General features: G+C 34.0%; 3 protein-coding genes across 4 annotated transcripts; 2 read left to right on the top strand and 1 right to left on the bottom strand.

The window, feature by feature from the left end:
* Positions 1–201: 201 nt before the first annotated feature.
* Positions 202–2,657, top strand: LOC103491416 (uncharacterized GPI-anchored protein At5g19250-like). The gene is made up of 2 exons (XM_008451352.3): positions 202–566; positions 2,035–2,657. The coding sequence occupies exons 1-2, from the start codon at positions 485–487 to the stop codon at positions 2,541–2,543; spliced, it is 591 nt and encodes a 196-aa protein (XP_008449574.2). The 5' UTR covers positions 202–484; the 3' UTR covers positions 2,544–2,657.
* Positions 2,658–3,590: 933 nt separating this feature from the next.
* On the bottom strand, positions 3,591–7,155 carry LOC103491415 (peroxisomal adenine nucleotide carrier 1-like). Its single transcript, XM_008451351.3, has 5 exons — positions 6,673–7,155; positions 5,596–5,827; positions 5,052–5,198; positions 4,646–4,806; positions 3,591–4,260 (listed from the first exon to the last, which is right to left on the bottom strand). The coding sequence occupies exons 1-5, from the start codon at positions 6,813–6,815 to the stop codon at positions 3,981–3,983; spliced, it is 963 nt and encodes a 320-aa protein (XP_008449573.2). The 5' UTR covers positions 6,816–7,155; the 3' UTR covers positions 3,591–3,980.
* Positions 7,156–7,923: 768 nt separating this feature from the next.
* LOC103491414 (mitogen-activated protein kinase kinase kinase NPK1) lies at positions 7,924–13,287 on the top strand. Of its 2 annotated transcripts, none has more exons than XM_008451349.3 (17): positions 7,924–8,386; positions 8,477–8,518; positions 8,609–8,674; positions 8,750–8,860; positions 8,974–9,054; positions 9,170–9,247; positions 9,330–9,412; positions 9,701–9,782; positions 9,869–9,969; positions 10,128–10,167; positions 10,454–10,513; positions 10,589–10,635; positions 10,746–10,968; positions 11,049–11,237; positions 11,347–11,675; positions 11,755–11,816; positions 12,772–13,287. In XM_008451349.3, exons 1-17 carry the CDS (start codon positions 8,102–8,104, stop codon positions 12,807–12,809), a joined length of 1,917 nt encoding a protein of 638 aa, XP_008449571.1. In that variant the 5' UTR covers positions 7,924–8,101; the 3' UTR covers positions 12,810–13,287. The 2 variants fall into 2 exon arrangements, with proteins under 2 accessions (XP_008449571.1, XP_008449572.1); XM_008451350.3 differs by having other exon boundaries at positions 7,930–8,386; positions 11,347–11,672.
* The last annotated feature ends 3,541 nt before the right edge of the window (positions 13,288–16,828 follow it).

Genomic DNA, 16,828 nt, shown 5'->3' on the forward strand with positions numbered 1-16,828 from the left:
TTTTAACAACATGATGTAATATCTAATTTGAGGGAAAAATAACGATTAAGATGACAAAGAAGAGAAAAAAAATGATAAATATAAGTGTAAAAACAAATTGTAATTATGTAGGAATTTAAGGTTGGTTAGGTAATTGATGAGGAAATTAAGATAATTTTTAGGTCAAATGCCCTCAAAGATGTCTTGATTTTATATACAAAATACAAAGTTTATAGAAAACCAAAAGAAAGTGAGTAAAGAACAAAAATCCATGGGGGAAGGGGGCAACTTTTCAAGAATATCTAAGTAGGACCTCCGAAAGGCGCACCAAACGCAGTTGTGTTGGCGGTAGCCATTGAAGTAGCTTCACATCCACTCTAACTCAAAAAAGGCCTATCCCCATCTACCAACAACTTACTAGACCTACGAACTTCCTTCTTTCTAACTCATCCATTTCCATTTTCCAGCTTCACCATTTCAATCCCATTTTCTTCTTTCTCCAACAATGGCGAAATCCCAACTCTGTTTTCTTCTCCCTTTGCTTCTCGCTTCCATCTTCGTCTCCAATCACCCTGTCAAATGCGATGGTAGTAATGCTTTCTTTCTCTTTCATTTTCATTCTAATTGATTCTTTAGTCTACATTCGAGGACCCCTTGTTTGTTTTCTTGAATTTAGATCTCGATTTGTCATGCATTGACATTTGAGATCTGGGTTTGTTTTTTATTGTTTTGATGCTGGGGTTTTGTGTTATTGGGGGATTCTGTTTGATCATGTCCTGTTTTGAAATGGGTAGCCGTTCTTTTTGTTGTTTTGTTTCTCTGTTATTGATTTTCAACCTGTTCTTGCTCTGCATTAGGTGGATTCACTTGAGATAAGTGTTCTTTTACATTTGTGCTTTTGGTGGTCACTGGAGAGACGATGTAAACTGAGCAATTCTCGTTCATTTATCATGTTCTTCTCATTACATTTATGCATAATGCTCATTTAAGTCTTCTTAGAAGAACTGATCATTTGAATTCCCTAATCACAATTAATACCACAGATGAACAAGTGAAATATTAATGACCTGTCTCCACACTCTCCACGTTTGTTCGTTCTAGTGGTTCTTTTGCTCTGCATGGAGATCACTATGGATTTTGATAGCTGATTTAGGATTGGTAATCTTGTTCATGAAATCAATTCGGACTCCATGGCTTCTAAGTTATTGATCTGTGTTAATTTAGGACAACCTACTTCCTTAATGCATCCATGGCATAGCAGGTTCTTTTGTAATTTGCTACTACCCATGGGCCATGATTAGTCTAGATTTTAAACCATTTTTATCAGGAGACATTCTACTTAAGATTTGGAAGGTGCCTCTTTTTTCTTTTCCTCTGTAAATAAGGTATGGCTCTAAGCATTATGCCAATGATCTGATCTTCAACGAGTCTTTGCCCACCTGAAAACCAGCACTTCGTGATAACAAGAGTTTAAGACCTCATTTGATAACCACCTGGTTTCTCTGGTTTTTCACTTTTTAAGATTAAGTAACCTATGGGTTCTTTGCTTTGTTGTAGTTTTTTAAAACTAAAAGTAGTTCTTAAAAAACTTAATTTTGTTTTTAGACTTTGGCTAGAAATTCAAATGTTTCCTAAGGAAAGATGAAACCGTTGTAAAGAACTTCTGAGAAAACAAAAAAATTTCTTAAAAAAGAAAAACAAAAACTAGCAACACAATGGTAATCAAACAGGGATTTTCATTAGCACACTCTTGAAGGACATGTTTGATATTGCAGTGAACATTCATCTTGTATATTTAAAAATTTTTTAAGCTCTGTCTGTTTGTGTTTCTCCTTCCTTAGAACTGTATAGATATTGGTTTGTTTTGAGGTTATTCCTCTGCAGAGACCTTACGAGCACTGTTCGTTATTTGGTGCTTTCTTAAATAGACTTCTGGGAGCTGACTCTCTCTGGAAGAGTTCAGAAAATAGAAGAGAGGGCAGCTCCTTTAAATTCCTTTATGTTTGATTTACAATCTTCCTTTGGACCCATACTGATGCCACTAAATTTCTCCAGATGATGATCTTCATAGAGGCATCAACAGTTATCGTGCGTCCTTGAACTTGACAGCGCTGGTCGAGAACGACAATGCAGACTGCCTTGCTGAAGAAATTGCTGAGAAATTCAAGAATCAACCTTGTACAAACACCACAGGTTCCAACACAGTATCTGGAACCGAACCTCAGTTTTCTGACTTTCCAAACCTGTTAACCAAATGCAATTTGAATGTCTCCAACACAAGAGATGGAGCCATAATGCCTGCTTGTGTTCCAAACCGTGTTGCTGATCTTGTCCTCGCTAACTTCACAAAATCTCAGTACTCGGGTAAACTTAACGATACCAAGTACTCAGGAATTGGCATTGGTACTGAAGACGACTGGGTTGTCGTTGTTCTTACCACCAACACAGCTGAAGGAAGTTTTGTGCCAGCAGTAGGATCAAATAACACAGCCACTCTCGTTTCTAAGATTGGTTTGTTCTCTCAGTTGCTGTTCTTAATTTTTTCTTTTGTCTTAATGTTGTGAGGATTTTGTTGCCTTGGTTTGCTTGGATTTTACTACTTCTGATCACCCGATCCCTTTTTCTACACGTTACAATACAAACTAATATGATATTTGTATTTTACTTGTTCTGAGTAATTTTCCTGCCCATCTATGTGTTTATAGTTTAGCTATATATGGAAAAATTCCCTCTTTGGACAAATGAGAAACTGAACAAAAGATTGAAAGAGCTTTGGGATTTTCTCATTTAACAGTCTCTTTAACTCTGGTGTTGAAATTGTAATTCAATTATATATATGGATCATCGAGGAGGTGGTTTCTTGGAATAGTGTATTGTGTTAGCACTAGCAGAACATTTGCTTTGTTTAAAATATTATCTTGATTTTTGGGATTTGAAGTTAAATTTTCATTTTTATTTGGACCATGAAATTTCAAAACTAGACTAAATTGGAAGTTATAAAATTAAAAGATTATTTATATCTATCATCTTAAAAATACACATCAATAAAGTGTAGTTCTACATGAAGATCAAATGTTAGAATGTTTGGGGCAAAGAACTAGCTATTATAAGCTTGAGTTATAATAGTTGTTGTTGTATTATAAATAATATATTTGAATGTGTAAACTATTTTATTTTGAGAATGATAAATAATAGTTTGTGTTGAGTTATAAAGATTATAGTAAATGATAAAAGATGATGAATGTAAAACAGTAGAAATGTACTTAGTTCAATAATAATTGATATAAAATGTACTTAGTTCAATAATAATTGATATAAATAGAAGGTTTAATCCTTCATTTTTACTATTTTTGTATCGAAAAAAAATCTAAAATTTAATTTTAATAACCAAAACTCATCAAATAGAAATTAAGTTCAAATTTGATCATAACATATTTCCTTGGTTGTTCTGTACTATTTGTCATTTTGAACAGTCTTATGTGAGACTCATTTTGCAACGAACACAATTGTTAATATTTTTCCTTAATTTCTTGTAAGTTCTAAGCTTATCGGATCAAAGCTTTTACAAGTTAATCGTACATGTTTTTTTTTCTCAATAACTAGATATAGAATAATAAAACAATAAAAAAACTATATAATTAACAATCTTCAACCAATACATTATTTCAAGATATTTTCTTAGAATATTAAATTACAAATATAGGAGTTTAAATTTGAATCTATGACCTACTTCCTACCATTAAAAACTGAAAAAATAGATAAAAAATTATTGCTGGTAATGTCATTGATCTATTACAGTACTGCAATAGGGGTGTAAATGGACTGGGCTTGATCGGGTCGGGTTTTCTTCAAAACTGACTGACCTGAATTGACCCGGTTTTGTACTGACAGAAACCGACCCAACCTGAACCTGATTAAAAAACTCTTGTTTCCTTCATAGATTGCAGAAATCCAATTGGGACTTTCTCAAATCTTAGAAAGGTTAAGCCTAATGCTTAAATTCAAGCGGTCTTTAATCTTGTATTGGTAGCAAAGAGAAACTTTCTAAGTGCAAGCAATATGATCCAAGATGTCTTTGCCACCTTCTCTTTTATCATCAAAAGTAATGCAGAGCTCAACACAGTCTTTAGTATTTGCGCATTTAATCCTTTGAAGAATCCTAGCAAGCCTTCTCTTTTCCAAATAGTGTTAAGTGCACCCGAAACACTTTTTTTATCGCCATGCTGTTTGTCCTCGTTTGTTTCTTCGTCTGATTCTGCAGCCTGAATCACGATCTTACACCTGTATGCATTTCAATATTTCATTCTCGAACAAAAAATACCAAAAAAAATACATTGGAGAACAATTTCTAGTATTACAGTTTATCCTACCTACATTCATTATTTGCCATAACAATGGCGTTGTGGTGTGGGCTCATGAAACAAAATAATATACTATTTAATGACATCTCAAATTTCAGAGATATAGTAAGTGTAACATTTACTTTGCCTACAGAAGAAGATATCCCGATATTTGACAATAATTTCCCCCAAAATATGGTGAAGGGTTCGGGCTCGACGTTTCAAGCATAGTGAGCTTAAATGTTAACCAGAACATTTAAAACAAAATCTAGCAAGGGGTGAAAAAAACCCAATATTTGGACAAGGAGCTCAAATTAAAATTTCACCTGATAGCAGGGTATGTCAAGATTGTAGCAACACATTTCGAGAGGGCGCCAAGCACAAAAGCAGAAAAGGCTGAGAGAGCTTCTGGGGATGACTCGATACCTGATTCATGCGTCAGCTTTGTCCGGAGTAACCTTTGTTTCAGTTGATCAAATACAGTGTACTGTGATACATACATGCTATGTCAGTTTCTTCTACAAATTTTTCATTCTAGTGTCCATGCAGAGCAAATTAACAAATGAAATATAACTATGGCATATATGCCAATCTCCGAGCATGTAATTTTTGAAACCAATGTTGATTTGGAATATTGGAGCAAAATTCGCCTATAAGTATGCAGCAGTAATTGGATTACATGAGTCCTACTTCTGATTTATATGTAAAATCATCAAAAGAAATCCCAAATACCTGAATAGATGGGTTTGATGTCAAAAGAAGGGATATTCCAAGACCATCAAATGCTTCACTCCAGGTACCCTCCGCAAGCGTCTTCCATAGTCCTTTGGACTTCCCAAACTCGCTTGTCTGCATCCTAGATGAAGCGGTATCTAAAGGCTGAAATGATAAATAAACCAAGATTACTTGATCAGATTCAGAACAACAAATAATTCACTGGAAGATCTTTGGGGAACTTCAAGAAAGCTATTGAATTTAGTACTCGTTTCACCCAAACTGATTTTCCTAAAAGGCATAAGCTGCGCCACGCAATTTCAGGGGAAATAGCCAGAAGAACAATATGATATGAAGCTTTATGTCATGAAGCTATGAATCTATGATATACAAAAGCAACCTAGCGTAGAGGCCAGAGGAAGAAGGTTCCCTGCCGAATAACCTCTACAAAAATGTATCTCCAGTTGAGGTTACTGATTACAAGATATCTTCTAAAATCAGAGGCTTTCTAATGAAGAACATAAATATATACATAAGTAAAAGGTGGGTTAGTTATTTACACCTGTGTCAATACAACTGTACAAGCTCCAGCTGCTGCAGCAACAATCAGATTTGCTTTTGTTCCAATTTTTTTATTCCCACTTCTTTTCAAGTAGATTCTCTTTAAAAAGCTGTATCCATAGAAGTAGATGAATGATGAAATAAAGGACTGGAAGTTCTTTGTGCCGAGACCCTGGTATAACGAACCCAGGTGACCAGTTGAAATTGCCTCCCATAGCACATCGGATATGTTCCTGCATAAAGAAAAAAGAGTAATATTGCATAAACTTCTCTTTCAATCAAACCTTGCCATGGCATTAAGTCATGCTTGTCGCAGTAATTTTAAACCCACTACAAGATTTATCAAAATATTGAAAAGCATATGCACAAATGATCTACATTATTGAGAATCTCCCAGTTTTCACCCATCAAAAAGACATGCATGGCCACTCTTCATCACTCACATTCTAATAGGCAACGATCCAATTCCCCCTGGGGCTAATACAGGGAACAATGTCCAACTGCCCTTAATAGCAAAGACAAACATATCCGGAAACACACACCAAGACTCAAGTACAAGTCAACCTCAATATAGCTCAACTAGTTTAGACATATACCGTAAACCAAGAGGTAAGAGGTTAGAATCCCACATTCCTAAGTTTTATATGAGTGAAGCTTCCTAGAAATTAATGATTGAACCTTTCGAATTATCTAGTGGATAAGTAAACTAAATTTAGCTCAACTCATTTAGACCCCACATTTCGTAGAACTCAAAGAAAGTTCTCAAGTGGGCAAAAAAATCAAAATAGTAAGAGTCTAGCATTGTAACTCAGAGTGCCACATGCAGCAGAGCCATCTAAACCTGGAATACGCTAGAGATGTTCTATTTCCCTACAAGTTTATCCAGGACAAAGACGATAGAATTTAACTAAAAAAACGCCCTAATTCCATAACAGCACCAATTAAGATAATGAATATAAAAATTGAACTTCCTCATTCAAACCAATAATACAGAATAAATTCAGTCCAACCTAATTAACAATTCGGGAAACGTCAAACAGTTGCTTAAAGCGCGAGAATTAAATCGAGAGCAACAAACCTATACTTCCGCTGATGTTCAGACTGATTCTCAGCTTGATACTTAGTCTTGCAAGTATCAAGAGGATATAAAACGGTGGTACTCACCAGAGCTCCAATTGCTCCAGATGTTGCCTCCGACAAAGACTCCAAATCAAAACCCATCCCAATTCCCACCCAAATCGGCGAATGGAGGTTGAGTGAAGCTAAATCATGAAACGAATTGAAGGAAGCTAGTATGATAATCCGCTTGTGCAGGCTCAATAAGGGAATGAAAGTGACACAAAAGGGATGTATATGGGTCTGGAACAGTTGAATACGTATCTTCTTGGGAGTCGGAAACGTGGATTTATGGAACTCGGTAAAAACGAAAGTGAAATCCCAATTGGGATATGGGTGCGGGATTTATATTTCAGTTTACCTGTGAATTTTGAAGAAAATCGTCGTTAAGTTGAGATTGAGAAGACAAAACTAAGATCGTAAAGATGTTAACTTTCCTTCGGTTCTTCCTTTTCCGTGGATATTTTGATATATATATATTTAATTATTATTATGATATTTTAATTTCTTATCTTCTTTTATCTTTATGTTATATTTTTTAAAAAACGGTAATCTCAATATCACCAAATGTAATTATTATTATTATTATCTAAAGGCTCAATTTATATTTTTCAGAAAATATATAAAAAGCTCTTAATAAGTCTAGGTAATATTTGGTATTTAGAGTCTTTTTAGATGACTCTATTATGAATTTTAGAAACAAAAAGGATATGCCAAGCAAACCAAGATATTAAATGTCTGTTTAAGTTTTCTTGATAAAATTTGTGAAATTGGTCAGACAACTAGAAAATGTCAAAGTTAGCATTACAATGACTATCGTTGTAGATTGAGATTCAAATTCTTTTTCTACTATCAATTTATAAAGTATGACGATATTTTCATTAATTTTCTTAAAATCTTATTCTACCATTTTCAAAAATTAAATTTAGTTTTGAAATTTTCCTCGATTTTATACCGAATGAGAGTCCTTTTGGTTTTTTCAACGCGACATTCTCAATATTCTCTTTCTGGATTGTACCTCTTAGGATTCTCCAATCTTGATAAGATTACAATTTTGTTTTATTGGTCTAAATACTCGTTTGAGCTTTGATACCCTATTTGATAACAAAAATAAATGAAAAAAAGAACTTAAAAGGAACCTTAGAGGAGGAAACAAATATAAAATAGGAAAAGTAGAGGGTCAGATATGTAAAAACCGTGAAATATTAGTCCTCCATCTCAAAGATATCAAAATCGTCAAATTATTTAATTTTGAAAAATAGAAATTCGACCGTTGCTATCTCCATTCAAATTCCCACTTTGGCACAGTTAGATTCGGTCTCATAGAACCCTAAACACTCATTTCCCCCAAATTCCATCTACTTCTAGCGATCTGAGAGTCTTTCACTACGATGCAAGATTTCTTCGGATCTGTTCGTCGATCCTTGGTATTTCTAGCTCCCGACGGTGACGACGGTGGGAGGTTCGGTGGCCTTGTTGAGAAGATCGGCTCTAGCATCCGTAAATCTCGAAATGGACTGTTCTCTAAGCAGTCACTCCGGGCTCTGCCTCCGGTTGCGAAGGAAGATGGGCCTCCGATTTGGTGGCGGAAGGGAGAGTTGATTGGATGTGGTGCTTTTGGTCGAGTTTATATGGGAATGAATCTCGATTCTGGAGAGCTTCTTGCAGTCAAACAAGTCAGTTATTGTGGATTTTGTTTATCAAGTTCTTTTAGTTGTAATCGATTTGGATATTTTGATTCTTAAATTCCTCTGCGTCGGTTTCAGGTCTCAATTGCTGCTAATAGTGCTTCAAGGGAGAAAGCCCAAGTGAGAACGTTTAGTAATTTGAAGTTTTCTTGGTTGGAATTGAATTCACCGAATACACTCTCACCATTTCTGTTTAACATAACTATTCAGGCTCACATACGGGAGTTGGAGGAAGAAGTGAGGCTTTTGAAGAACCTTTCTCATCCCAATATTGTGGCAAGTGGAATTCTACTCGTCTTTGATTCTTGAGTTGTGGTAGCTTCGTCCTTATTTTCCTTCTTTTGATTTTAGAGATATCTGGGAACTGCTAGAGAGGAAGATTCATTAAATATTCTATTGGAGTTTGTTCCTGGAGGATCAATATCATCTCTATTAGGGAAATTTGGGTCATTTCCTGAGTCTGTAAGTGATTGTACATTTGTATCTATAGTATTTGAACCTCTCAGTATTGAAATAGGATAAACTTAATGTTGAAATTTTGCTTATGGTTATTGTCTTTTCCCCTTCTAAATTAGGTTATAAAGACCTACACGAAGCAGCTATTATTGGGGCTTGAGTACCTTCACAAAAACGGCATCATGCATAGGGATATAAAGGTGATACTGAACCCCTTTTTGAGGAGGAAGAGTTTTAACTTTTAATCTTTTAATTTCCTTTTCTTTTTCTTTTCTCAAAGTAAAAATTAACCTAATGATGTACTGCTTGACATAGGGTGCAAATATTCTTGTAGACAATAAGGGGTGTATTAAACTTGCAGATTTTGGTGCATCCAAGAAAGTGGTTGAGCTGGTATTGCCCATTGTTTATCTAATTTAGTTATCTTAATTGATTATTAGCTATCTTAACGTAATAATTTGCATTTATGCTGCAGGCTACTATAAATGGAGCCAAATCAATGAAGGGTACTCCATATTGGATGGCTCCTGAAGTTATTCTCCAGACTGGACATAGCTTGTAAGAATCGTCATCCTATGGTGAACAGTCTCATTGGCTTTCACTTTCACTCCATGCCTTTGACATGGACATATATTTTAATGCATAGGAAGAATACGAATGGGTTGAAATCTAAACCATGCCATTGATGTGGACCAATATGTTGTAGTGCATGGGAGATATGTAAATGTGCTAAAAACTTCTTTTAAATAATCGAGATGTAACAAAAGTAGTAGAAGAAAAACATGAAGTTTTCCTATTAAGGAACTAACATGTACAACCCTTGCACTTCTTAATTTGATGTTTTAGCTCTGCTGATATATGGAGTGTGGGGTGTACTGTTATTGAAATGGCAACAGGGAAACCTCCATGGAGCCAACAGTATCAAGAGGTTAGCAAGTGAAGTTATTTTTATATGCATGCATGTTCTTACATTTTCTACGAATAATTTATCAATTGAGCGAATGTTATTTTCAGGTTGCTGCTCTTTTCCATATAGGGAATACTAAGTCCCATCCGCCCATTCCTGAGCATCTATCTGCTGAGGCTAAAGATTTTCTGTTAAAATGTCTACAAGAGTACTTTCGAAACTCTAACTTTTCCTGTTCACGAAGACCTTTTTTTATCTGGAAGAGCCAAATATAGCTTCATTATCAATAAGATTGATTGAAACAACTACTCTATTCTCTGTTTAGTTTAACTTCATCTAATCATAACTGTTCAAATATGCTCACAGGGAACCAAACTCAAGGCCTACTGCATCAGACTTGCTGCAGGTATATCTGAATTATTTGTGGGACATGTGGGGCAAGGAGTGGAATAATGAACTCCAAGGCATTATGAAGTACGGAGAGTTGTGAACTCTTGGGCTCACGGTATAAGGATTAAAATTGATGTTTTTAGTAGTGGGACCCAGAATCTCCTTGGCTAAACAAGGAAAAGAGTTCACAACTCCACTCCCCTCCCCTCAAGTCCTACTCCCCAACTCCTTGTGACAAAGACTAGTGTTATTCTTTTTTGAGAAAGTAGCTCTATTCTGACCCATTTTCTTTGGATTTATAGCATCCATTTGTCTCATGTGAGTACCAAGAACCTATTGCATCAGTCCGTGCCTCTTCTATGGTTTGTATAATTGCTGTGTAACTTTAGTTCCTTCAGTGGTTTTACCATCCCATCTTAACATCGGTGCTACTGCAGGAATCTGGGAAACAAATGGCTGATTCTAGGCTGAACTCTAATGATCTGTAAGGACCTTAATTGACTATTATTAAATTTCTGGGTTTAGTTGATGATCGTTGTTGCTCACTGTCAAACTGTGCACTAGAGACTGATGATTTTTGTTGGCCACGTGCAGGAAAAAGTCTACAATCCTACGTTCAACCTGTGAGGGACTGAAGGATATTTGTGAAATGGGTAGCTTGAGGTGCTCTTCTGTATTTTCTGGGAACTATGGGTCACGGTCCAACTGGGGTTCGAGCAATTTTGAGGATGACATGTGCCAGATAGATGATAAAGATCTGTTTGCTAGTTCATCAATGAAGTACAATTCTATTATATCATCAAATGATTTGAACAAGGTATATATTGATTCTCTGATCTTGCTATTTATTGTTTTTAATAACACCAAGAAGAATGAGCATCTTTTCATTTTTATCAGAGTTTCAATCCTATGTGTGAACCCACTGATGACTTGGATGAGAGTTCAGAGTTGGGAGGCAATCTGATGGAATTGTCCAGCGTCCAAACTGTCAAGGGGAATGACTCCACTTCTCCATGTGGTCAGTCAGCAGCTGAGGATGACGAAGAGGTTACTGAATCAAAGATTAAAGCCTTCCTGGATGAGAAGGTACTTCTGTTCTCCAAGATATTTCTGAGTGATGGAATTATTGTATTCTTTATAAGCTTGCACAATGCAGCATGATGTTTCTTACATCATAATTAATATTTATTCTTAGGCTCTAGAACTGAAGAAGCTCCAAACACCTTTATACGAAGAGTTCCGCAGCACAGTTAATGCAGCTAATGCCATAGGAGGAACAGTTGGAGTTGAGAATATCAAGAGTGTGTCTAATTTTTTGAAATTGCCTCCCAAATGTGGATCACCAAGTAAGCTGCGTGGTAAAAGACTCTCATCAGTTGATGTTGGTAACTATTCTAGCCGTCAGAGCCGTATAAAACAAGCTAGTATATTGCAAGATCGAGCTCTGCAGGAAATCCAGTCACCTCAACTTGGGGAATGGAACAAATTACTTCAAAACCAGCCAGACTCTTCCACACTAAGGTTGTAGTTTATTACCTAACGTGTATACTTTATTTGTGGTAATAGTTAATTTAACAGACAATAATGGAAAACGTGCCTGCAGTTTCTCTGAAAGACAAAGGAAATGGAAAGAGGAACTTGAGGAAGAACTTAAAAGGAAACGAGGTCAGTTTACTTTGATCTTATGATATTAAGTTGGGTTTTATCTGAATGAATCTGTATTGGTTTATGGTATCTATCTATCCCCACTATTCGAAAAGTGATTGAAAAGTCTGAATGAATCTGTACAAAGTTCACAATCCGAGAGAGGGCCTTAACACGAAAACTCGAAACTTATGCCTAATTTTCCCTCATGCTAAATTCTCAAAATATAACTAGTTAACCAGCCTTGTACTTGGGGTGGAAGTCTTGTACTGGGTCTCTACATCGTCTCGTACGATTCTCCCTTAACAAGGAGTGCGTTTCTGTCATAATAAATATGGATTCTTGCAAAGACCCAATACTTTCTCTAGTTCAACTATCCTCTTGAAGTGATCTATGACAGGTGTGGTGGCAGGACCATGCCATCGTCGCCTAGATATTTCTTCAATTGGAACACATGAAAAGACTCTAGGTGGTAGGCTTCTTGGCTGATACTTTCTTTGATTGATAGGGACCAAAGTGTTTGGGGGTGCGAGTTTTTCATTCAATCTTTTAGCTAACGAGACCTTCCAATCTTTCTATGCTTTTCTTCTTGACATATGTATGTATGCCAGTGGCATCACATGCATGTTGGCGCGGTTAACACCTAGCTCAGTAAGCCACGTCCTTCCCTGGGTGGTCAATGCACCATCTCAACTCAGTCTAAGGGAACGATCGATGACAGTTTTCCTCTTCGATGCCCCATGGGGCTAGGGTGGTGGTTCACCCAACAAGATTATGTAACAATTTGGAAAGCAACCAAACAAATCAAATGATTATAGCATAGCGTACTAATATACAGATTCGATTTATTAGAAAAGGATCATTTACTAATTGTTAAATGGAACGATATTGATACTAGGTTTTAGTCTTTTCTGTGCATATCTTTGCATAATTATAGATAGAAAGTGTGATGACGGAAATGCCGTGCATATTGCAGAAATGATGCGGAGAGGAATTGTAGGAGCAATTCACTAGAACCATCATCTTCAAAGGATCAAAGAGTAAGAACAACAAAATTCACGGTGAATCTCACTCGCACATCCCCTGGCAGTAAAATAGTGTGTAGCCCATTGCTCTATGCAGGGGATACAAATACAAGTGCCTTCTCATCGTTGCAATTGTTAGAAATGTATGTACATCACCAGCAATGTTCAGAAAAGGGGTGGGTGCGGTTCAGTCTCTCAGCACATAGCACAATCTCACAGGGAAGTCCAGGCAATTTCAACTGGGAAAACCTGATAAGTCATACATATTTACACTTCTTTCATTTAATTATTAATATTTGCATCCTCCTCCCCCATCTCACCAGCTTTCCACATTCCCACCCCGCCACACGTCGGCAGTTCCTGTTATCTTCTATGTAATTGGTGAAATTTTGTGGCTAGGGGAGAGTCTTTCTCGGTTGATGTTGTTCCAAGTGTGACAAAGTAGTAGAGTTTCTATTTGACATGTATCGTAAGTGTCTTCTGTCTATTGTCTCAATGATAGATAATCTAATCTCCCCTTTTACCAAAAAACGATTTAAAAAAGAAAAATAATTAATTTACCAAACTGATAGAACAAGTTTCAGGTTTGAATATTGATTGATTTCAACTTTAAATATTGATTCCCTTTTTGAACCTTTGTTACAAATATCATCTAGAGATTTGTTGGGGGCTAATTTTGGTTGTGAAGAATCTTACTTTCCTTGTGAAAGTAATTTGCTCTTATTTTGCTGGTGTTTATTGAATCTCCCAAGCCTTTGGAGAAGGTCCATCATTTTTTTCTGGTTAATTTGAATCAAGAGAAGTATTATTTGTTTAGATATGAGATCATCATGGGCTTAATTAGATAGATTGTGGTGGTGGGTAGTTGGTTCATTAGCTTAAACCACGATTATGAAGGGGCGCCCTAGGATTTAAGAATTGTGGTTTCTCTCTGTGTTTTTGTGTTAGATGGCACAATTGACCATTTGGTGGTTCCCCTTTAATCCACTTTAACAACTTCCTTTTGAATTATTGTCTCACCAAATCAGCTCCACCAAACCATTTGTTTAAAATAAAAGAAATATTGTTATTATTATTTTGATTGAAATGAAATATAGGCTGCAGGTTTGTGATATAAAGAAAAAAGATTATGAAGAAGTTTCGTTTTGGACTGTTAGCTTGTGTTTAATAAGTTTCTAAACGATAAAATATTTTATTGATTTAATGAGTTTTGTTTTGTTTTCTTTTTTTGCTTATTTGTGTGCTTGAATATGTTTGTAGATTTTTAATTTTTTCAATAGGTTTAAATCTTTGACATTTTGTAGGCTTCACATATACAAATGTTTTATTTAAACCTTCAAACTTACGTAATTGTAGAAATTGTAACAATTGTATAAGTTTTAGTTTTAGGATCTACTCTTCATCATTGAAAGGTAATGATCACCATTCTTAAGAGTTCTTTTTTTTTTTTTTTTGCAGTTTGCCCTGATAATAAATAAATAAGTTATATACTACCTAGCAATTTTTTAAACTTTCTTATTGTGTTAGATGCTTTCAATTTAAATTACTATCCCAATCCAACCATGAAACATATGGATTAGGTTGGTTCGGGTTATTCGGATTAGTATTTTATATTTTTATCTTAAAAAGGAGTAAAATGGCCATACATAAAAAATTGATTTAATTATTTTAAAAAATAGAATCAATAAGAAGTTCGAGTCGGTTTGAGTTGAGTTATTTTGATAAACCCATAAACCAACACAATCCCTAAATCTTTCATTTACCTGAACTTAACTCAATCTAATGAGTTGATAAGCCAATTAAATTAGGTTGGGTTGATCTGTTTTTTCAATTATCGATTTTTTTTTAACACCCTTAGTATTTTATATATATATATATATACAATTTTTTAACCAATATAAATGTTGGGCTGTGAGACATCCGGTCCATGATCATTGGAAAATCAAGAAAATGTCTTCTTTTTTTTTTTTTTCTTTACTCTTTTCTTAAAAGCATTTTCCTCCTTACTTTTAGATTTAAGGAGAAAAGAAAAAAGAGCAAAAGACATATTGATTGGTAATAGGAAAGAAAGACAAAAGATATAAAAGATATTTGTTTTTGCCATGAAATTAAAAAGCCAAAGAATGAAGGTGAAGGTATGAAGAACACTAAGAAGTGGGTTTTATCTTTACTTTCTTTTTATTTTAAAGAAAATTCACCTAAAAGGTTTTCCAACATTTCTCTTTTGTGTTTTCCAAATGTCCTTTGTCTGTTGTAGATGTTCATTGACTCCATTCATCATTCATCTTATATGTTCTTTTCATTCATGGATTCTAGGATAAGCATATAATAATATAATACTAATCATAATAGTTAGAATAATCTTTCTCTTATACGAGGAGGTATGAAAATTTGAACCTCTAACATGCGAATAAGATTTATATATAAGTTGTTTTCATTAGGTAATCTGACTTAAACATCTTTTTATCATACTTAAGAACATAGTTATTTTTTAGGGTTAAAATGGCATTTTGGTACTTAAGTTTTGGGATTTTTTTTTTTCCGATGTTCATTCTTTTAAATGTTAAATTTTTGACCACTTTAGTCCATTGAAGTCAATTTCTTATGAAATTGGTTAGATAATAATAATAAAGATAGTTTTCAAATATAACAAAATGAATCAAAATATAGCAAAATAATTTAGTCTACGATGGATAATAAACTACTATTTATGTCTATATATAAATATATATAGTAAACACAGATAGTAGTATACCTTAGTCTATCATGGTCCATCATAGATAGAATTGCGATATTTTGCTTTATTTATAGATATTTTTATAAATTTTGTTATTCAAAATAATTTTTCTAATAATAATATCATGCGAAGTATATACCATGGATATGCTTAGAAAAGAAATTATAATGAAATTGTGAATGTATAATAAACAAACTATGATTTATTAGGAGTACAAAAACTCAAATTAGATACTTGAAATTAGGGTAACTACAATTGATATAGCTTTAAAACATATAGACCAAAGCTATATTTTTAATATTTATTTATATATTATTATTATTATTATTATTAATCGTTAAATGAACAAAAATATATCAGTCGTTTTTGTTAAAAAAGAAAAAAACAGCTCATCAAGATAAAACTAACAAGTACTTAACTCAAGTGATATCACACTTCAATATTCAAATCTCTCATCTCAATTTGTACTAAAAAAAACTTATTATAACAGTGATAATTATGGAAATATTGTCGTAAAAAGTTCATAGCATAATATTTTCAAAAGCCATCTATATATAACTTTATAGGGTAACAATTCATTTCCTTTCTTTTTCTTTAATGAGTAAAGCATTTAATTTGTAGCACATAGTTTTAATAGTTAATGATGGATTACAACAAAACTATTATTGTATGCAAAATAATTTAAATGAAATTGGTTAATAATACTCAATGAGATTAAAAAGAAATGGCATTGCTTTTGTTGGAATCACTATTTTTAGATTCATTACCAAATATTTAATAATGATTTTTCTTTTCACTTTCCAAAAGGGGAAATAAAAAGAGAGAAAGTTGTTGAAAAGTTTGATCATAAATTAATTTTGTGATATAACATTTTAGCTTTTTCCATATACTTTGAGAAGTTCATAGTGGAACTTTTATTTTCAATAGCTTAAATACATAGCTTTATAAATTCTTATTCTTAACCTTCAAGTAAGCAATTTCCCATCCTTCATAAAAAGTGAAAAAAAAAAAAAAAAGTCCTTCATTATTATCTCAATTCCATTAACCCAATTGTTACTATTGAAATAAATTTTCATGGGTTTTTATATTTTTTGTAGGATTCATTTTCTAACACTTTTTTTAATTATTAGAATATTTGAAACTATTGAAATAAACTCTAAATGTTTTGTCATTTCGTAATGGTTTTTTTATATTTTAATGGTTGTTACAAATCTTATATATTAATAAGATGTACTATTATATATCTAAAATAAATCTTCAACGAGTGTACG

The sequence above is a fragment of the Cucumis melo genome, chromosome 5, assembly GCF_025177605.1.
Source record: "Cucumis melo cultivar AY chromosome 5, USDA_Cmelo_AY_1.0, whole genome shotgun sequence".
Taxonomy (NCBI): domain Eukaryota; kingdom Viridiplantae; phylum Streptophyta; class Magnoliopsida; order Cucurbitales; family Cucurbitaceae; genus Cucumis; species Cucumis melo.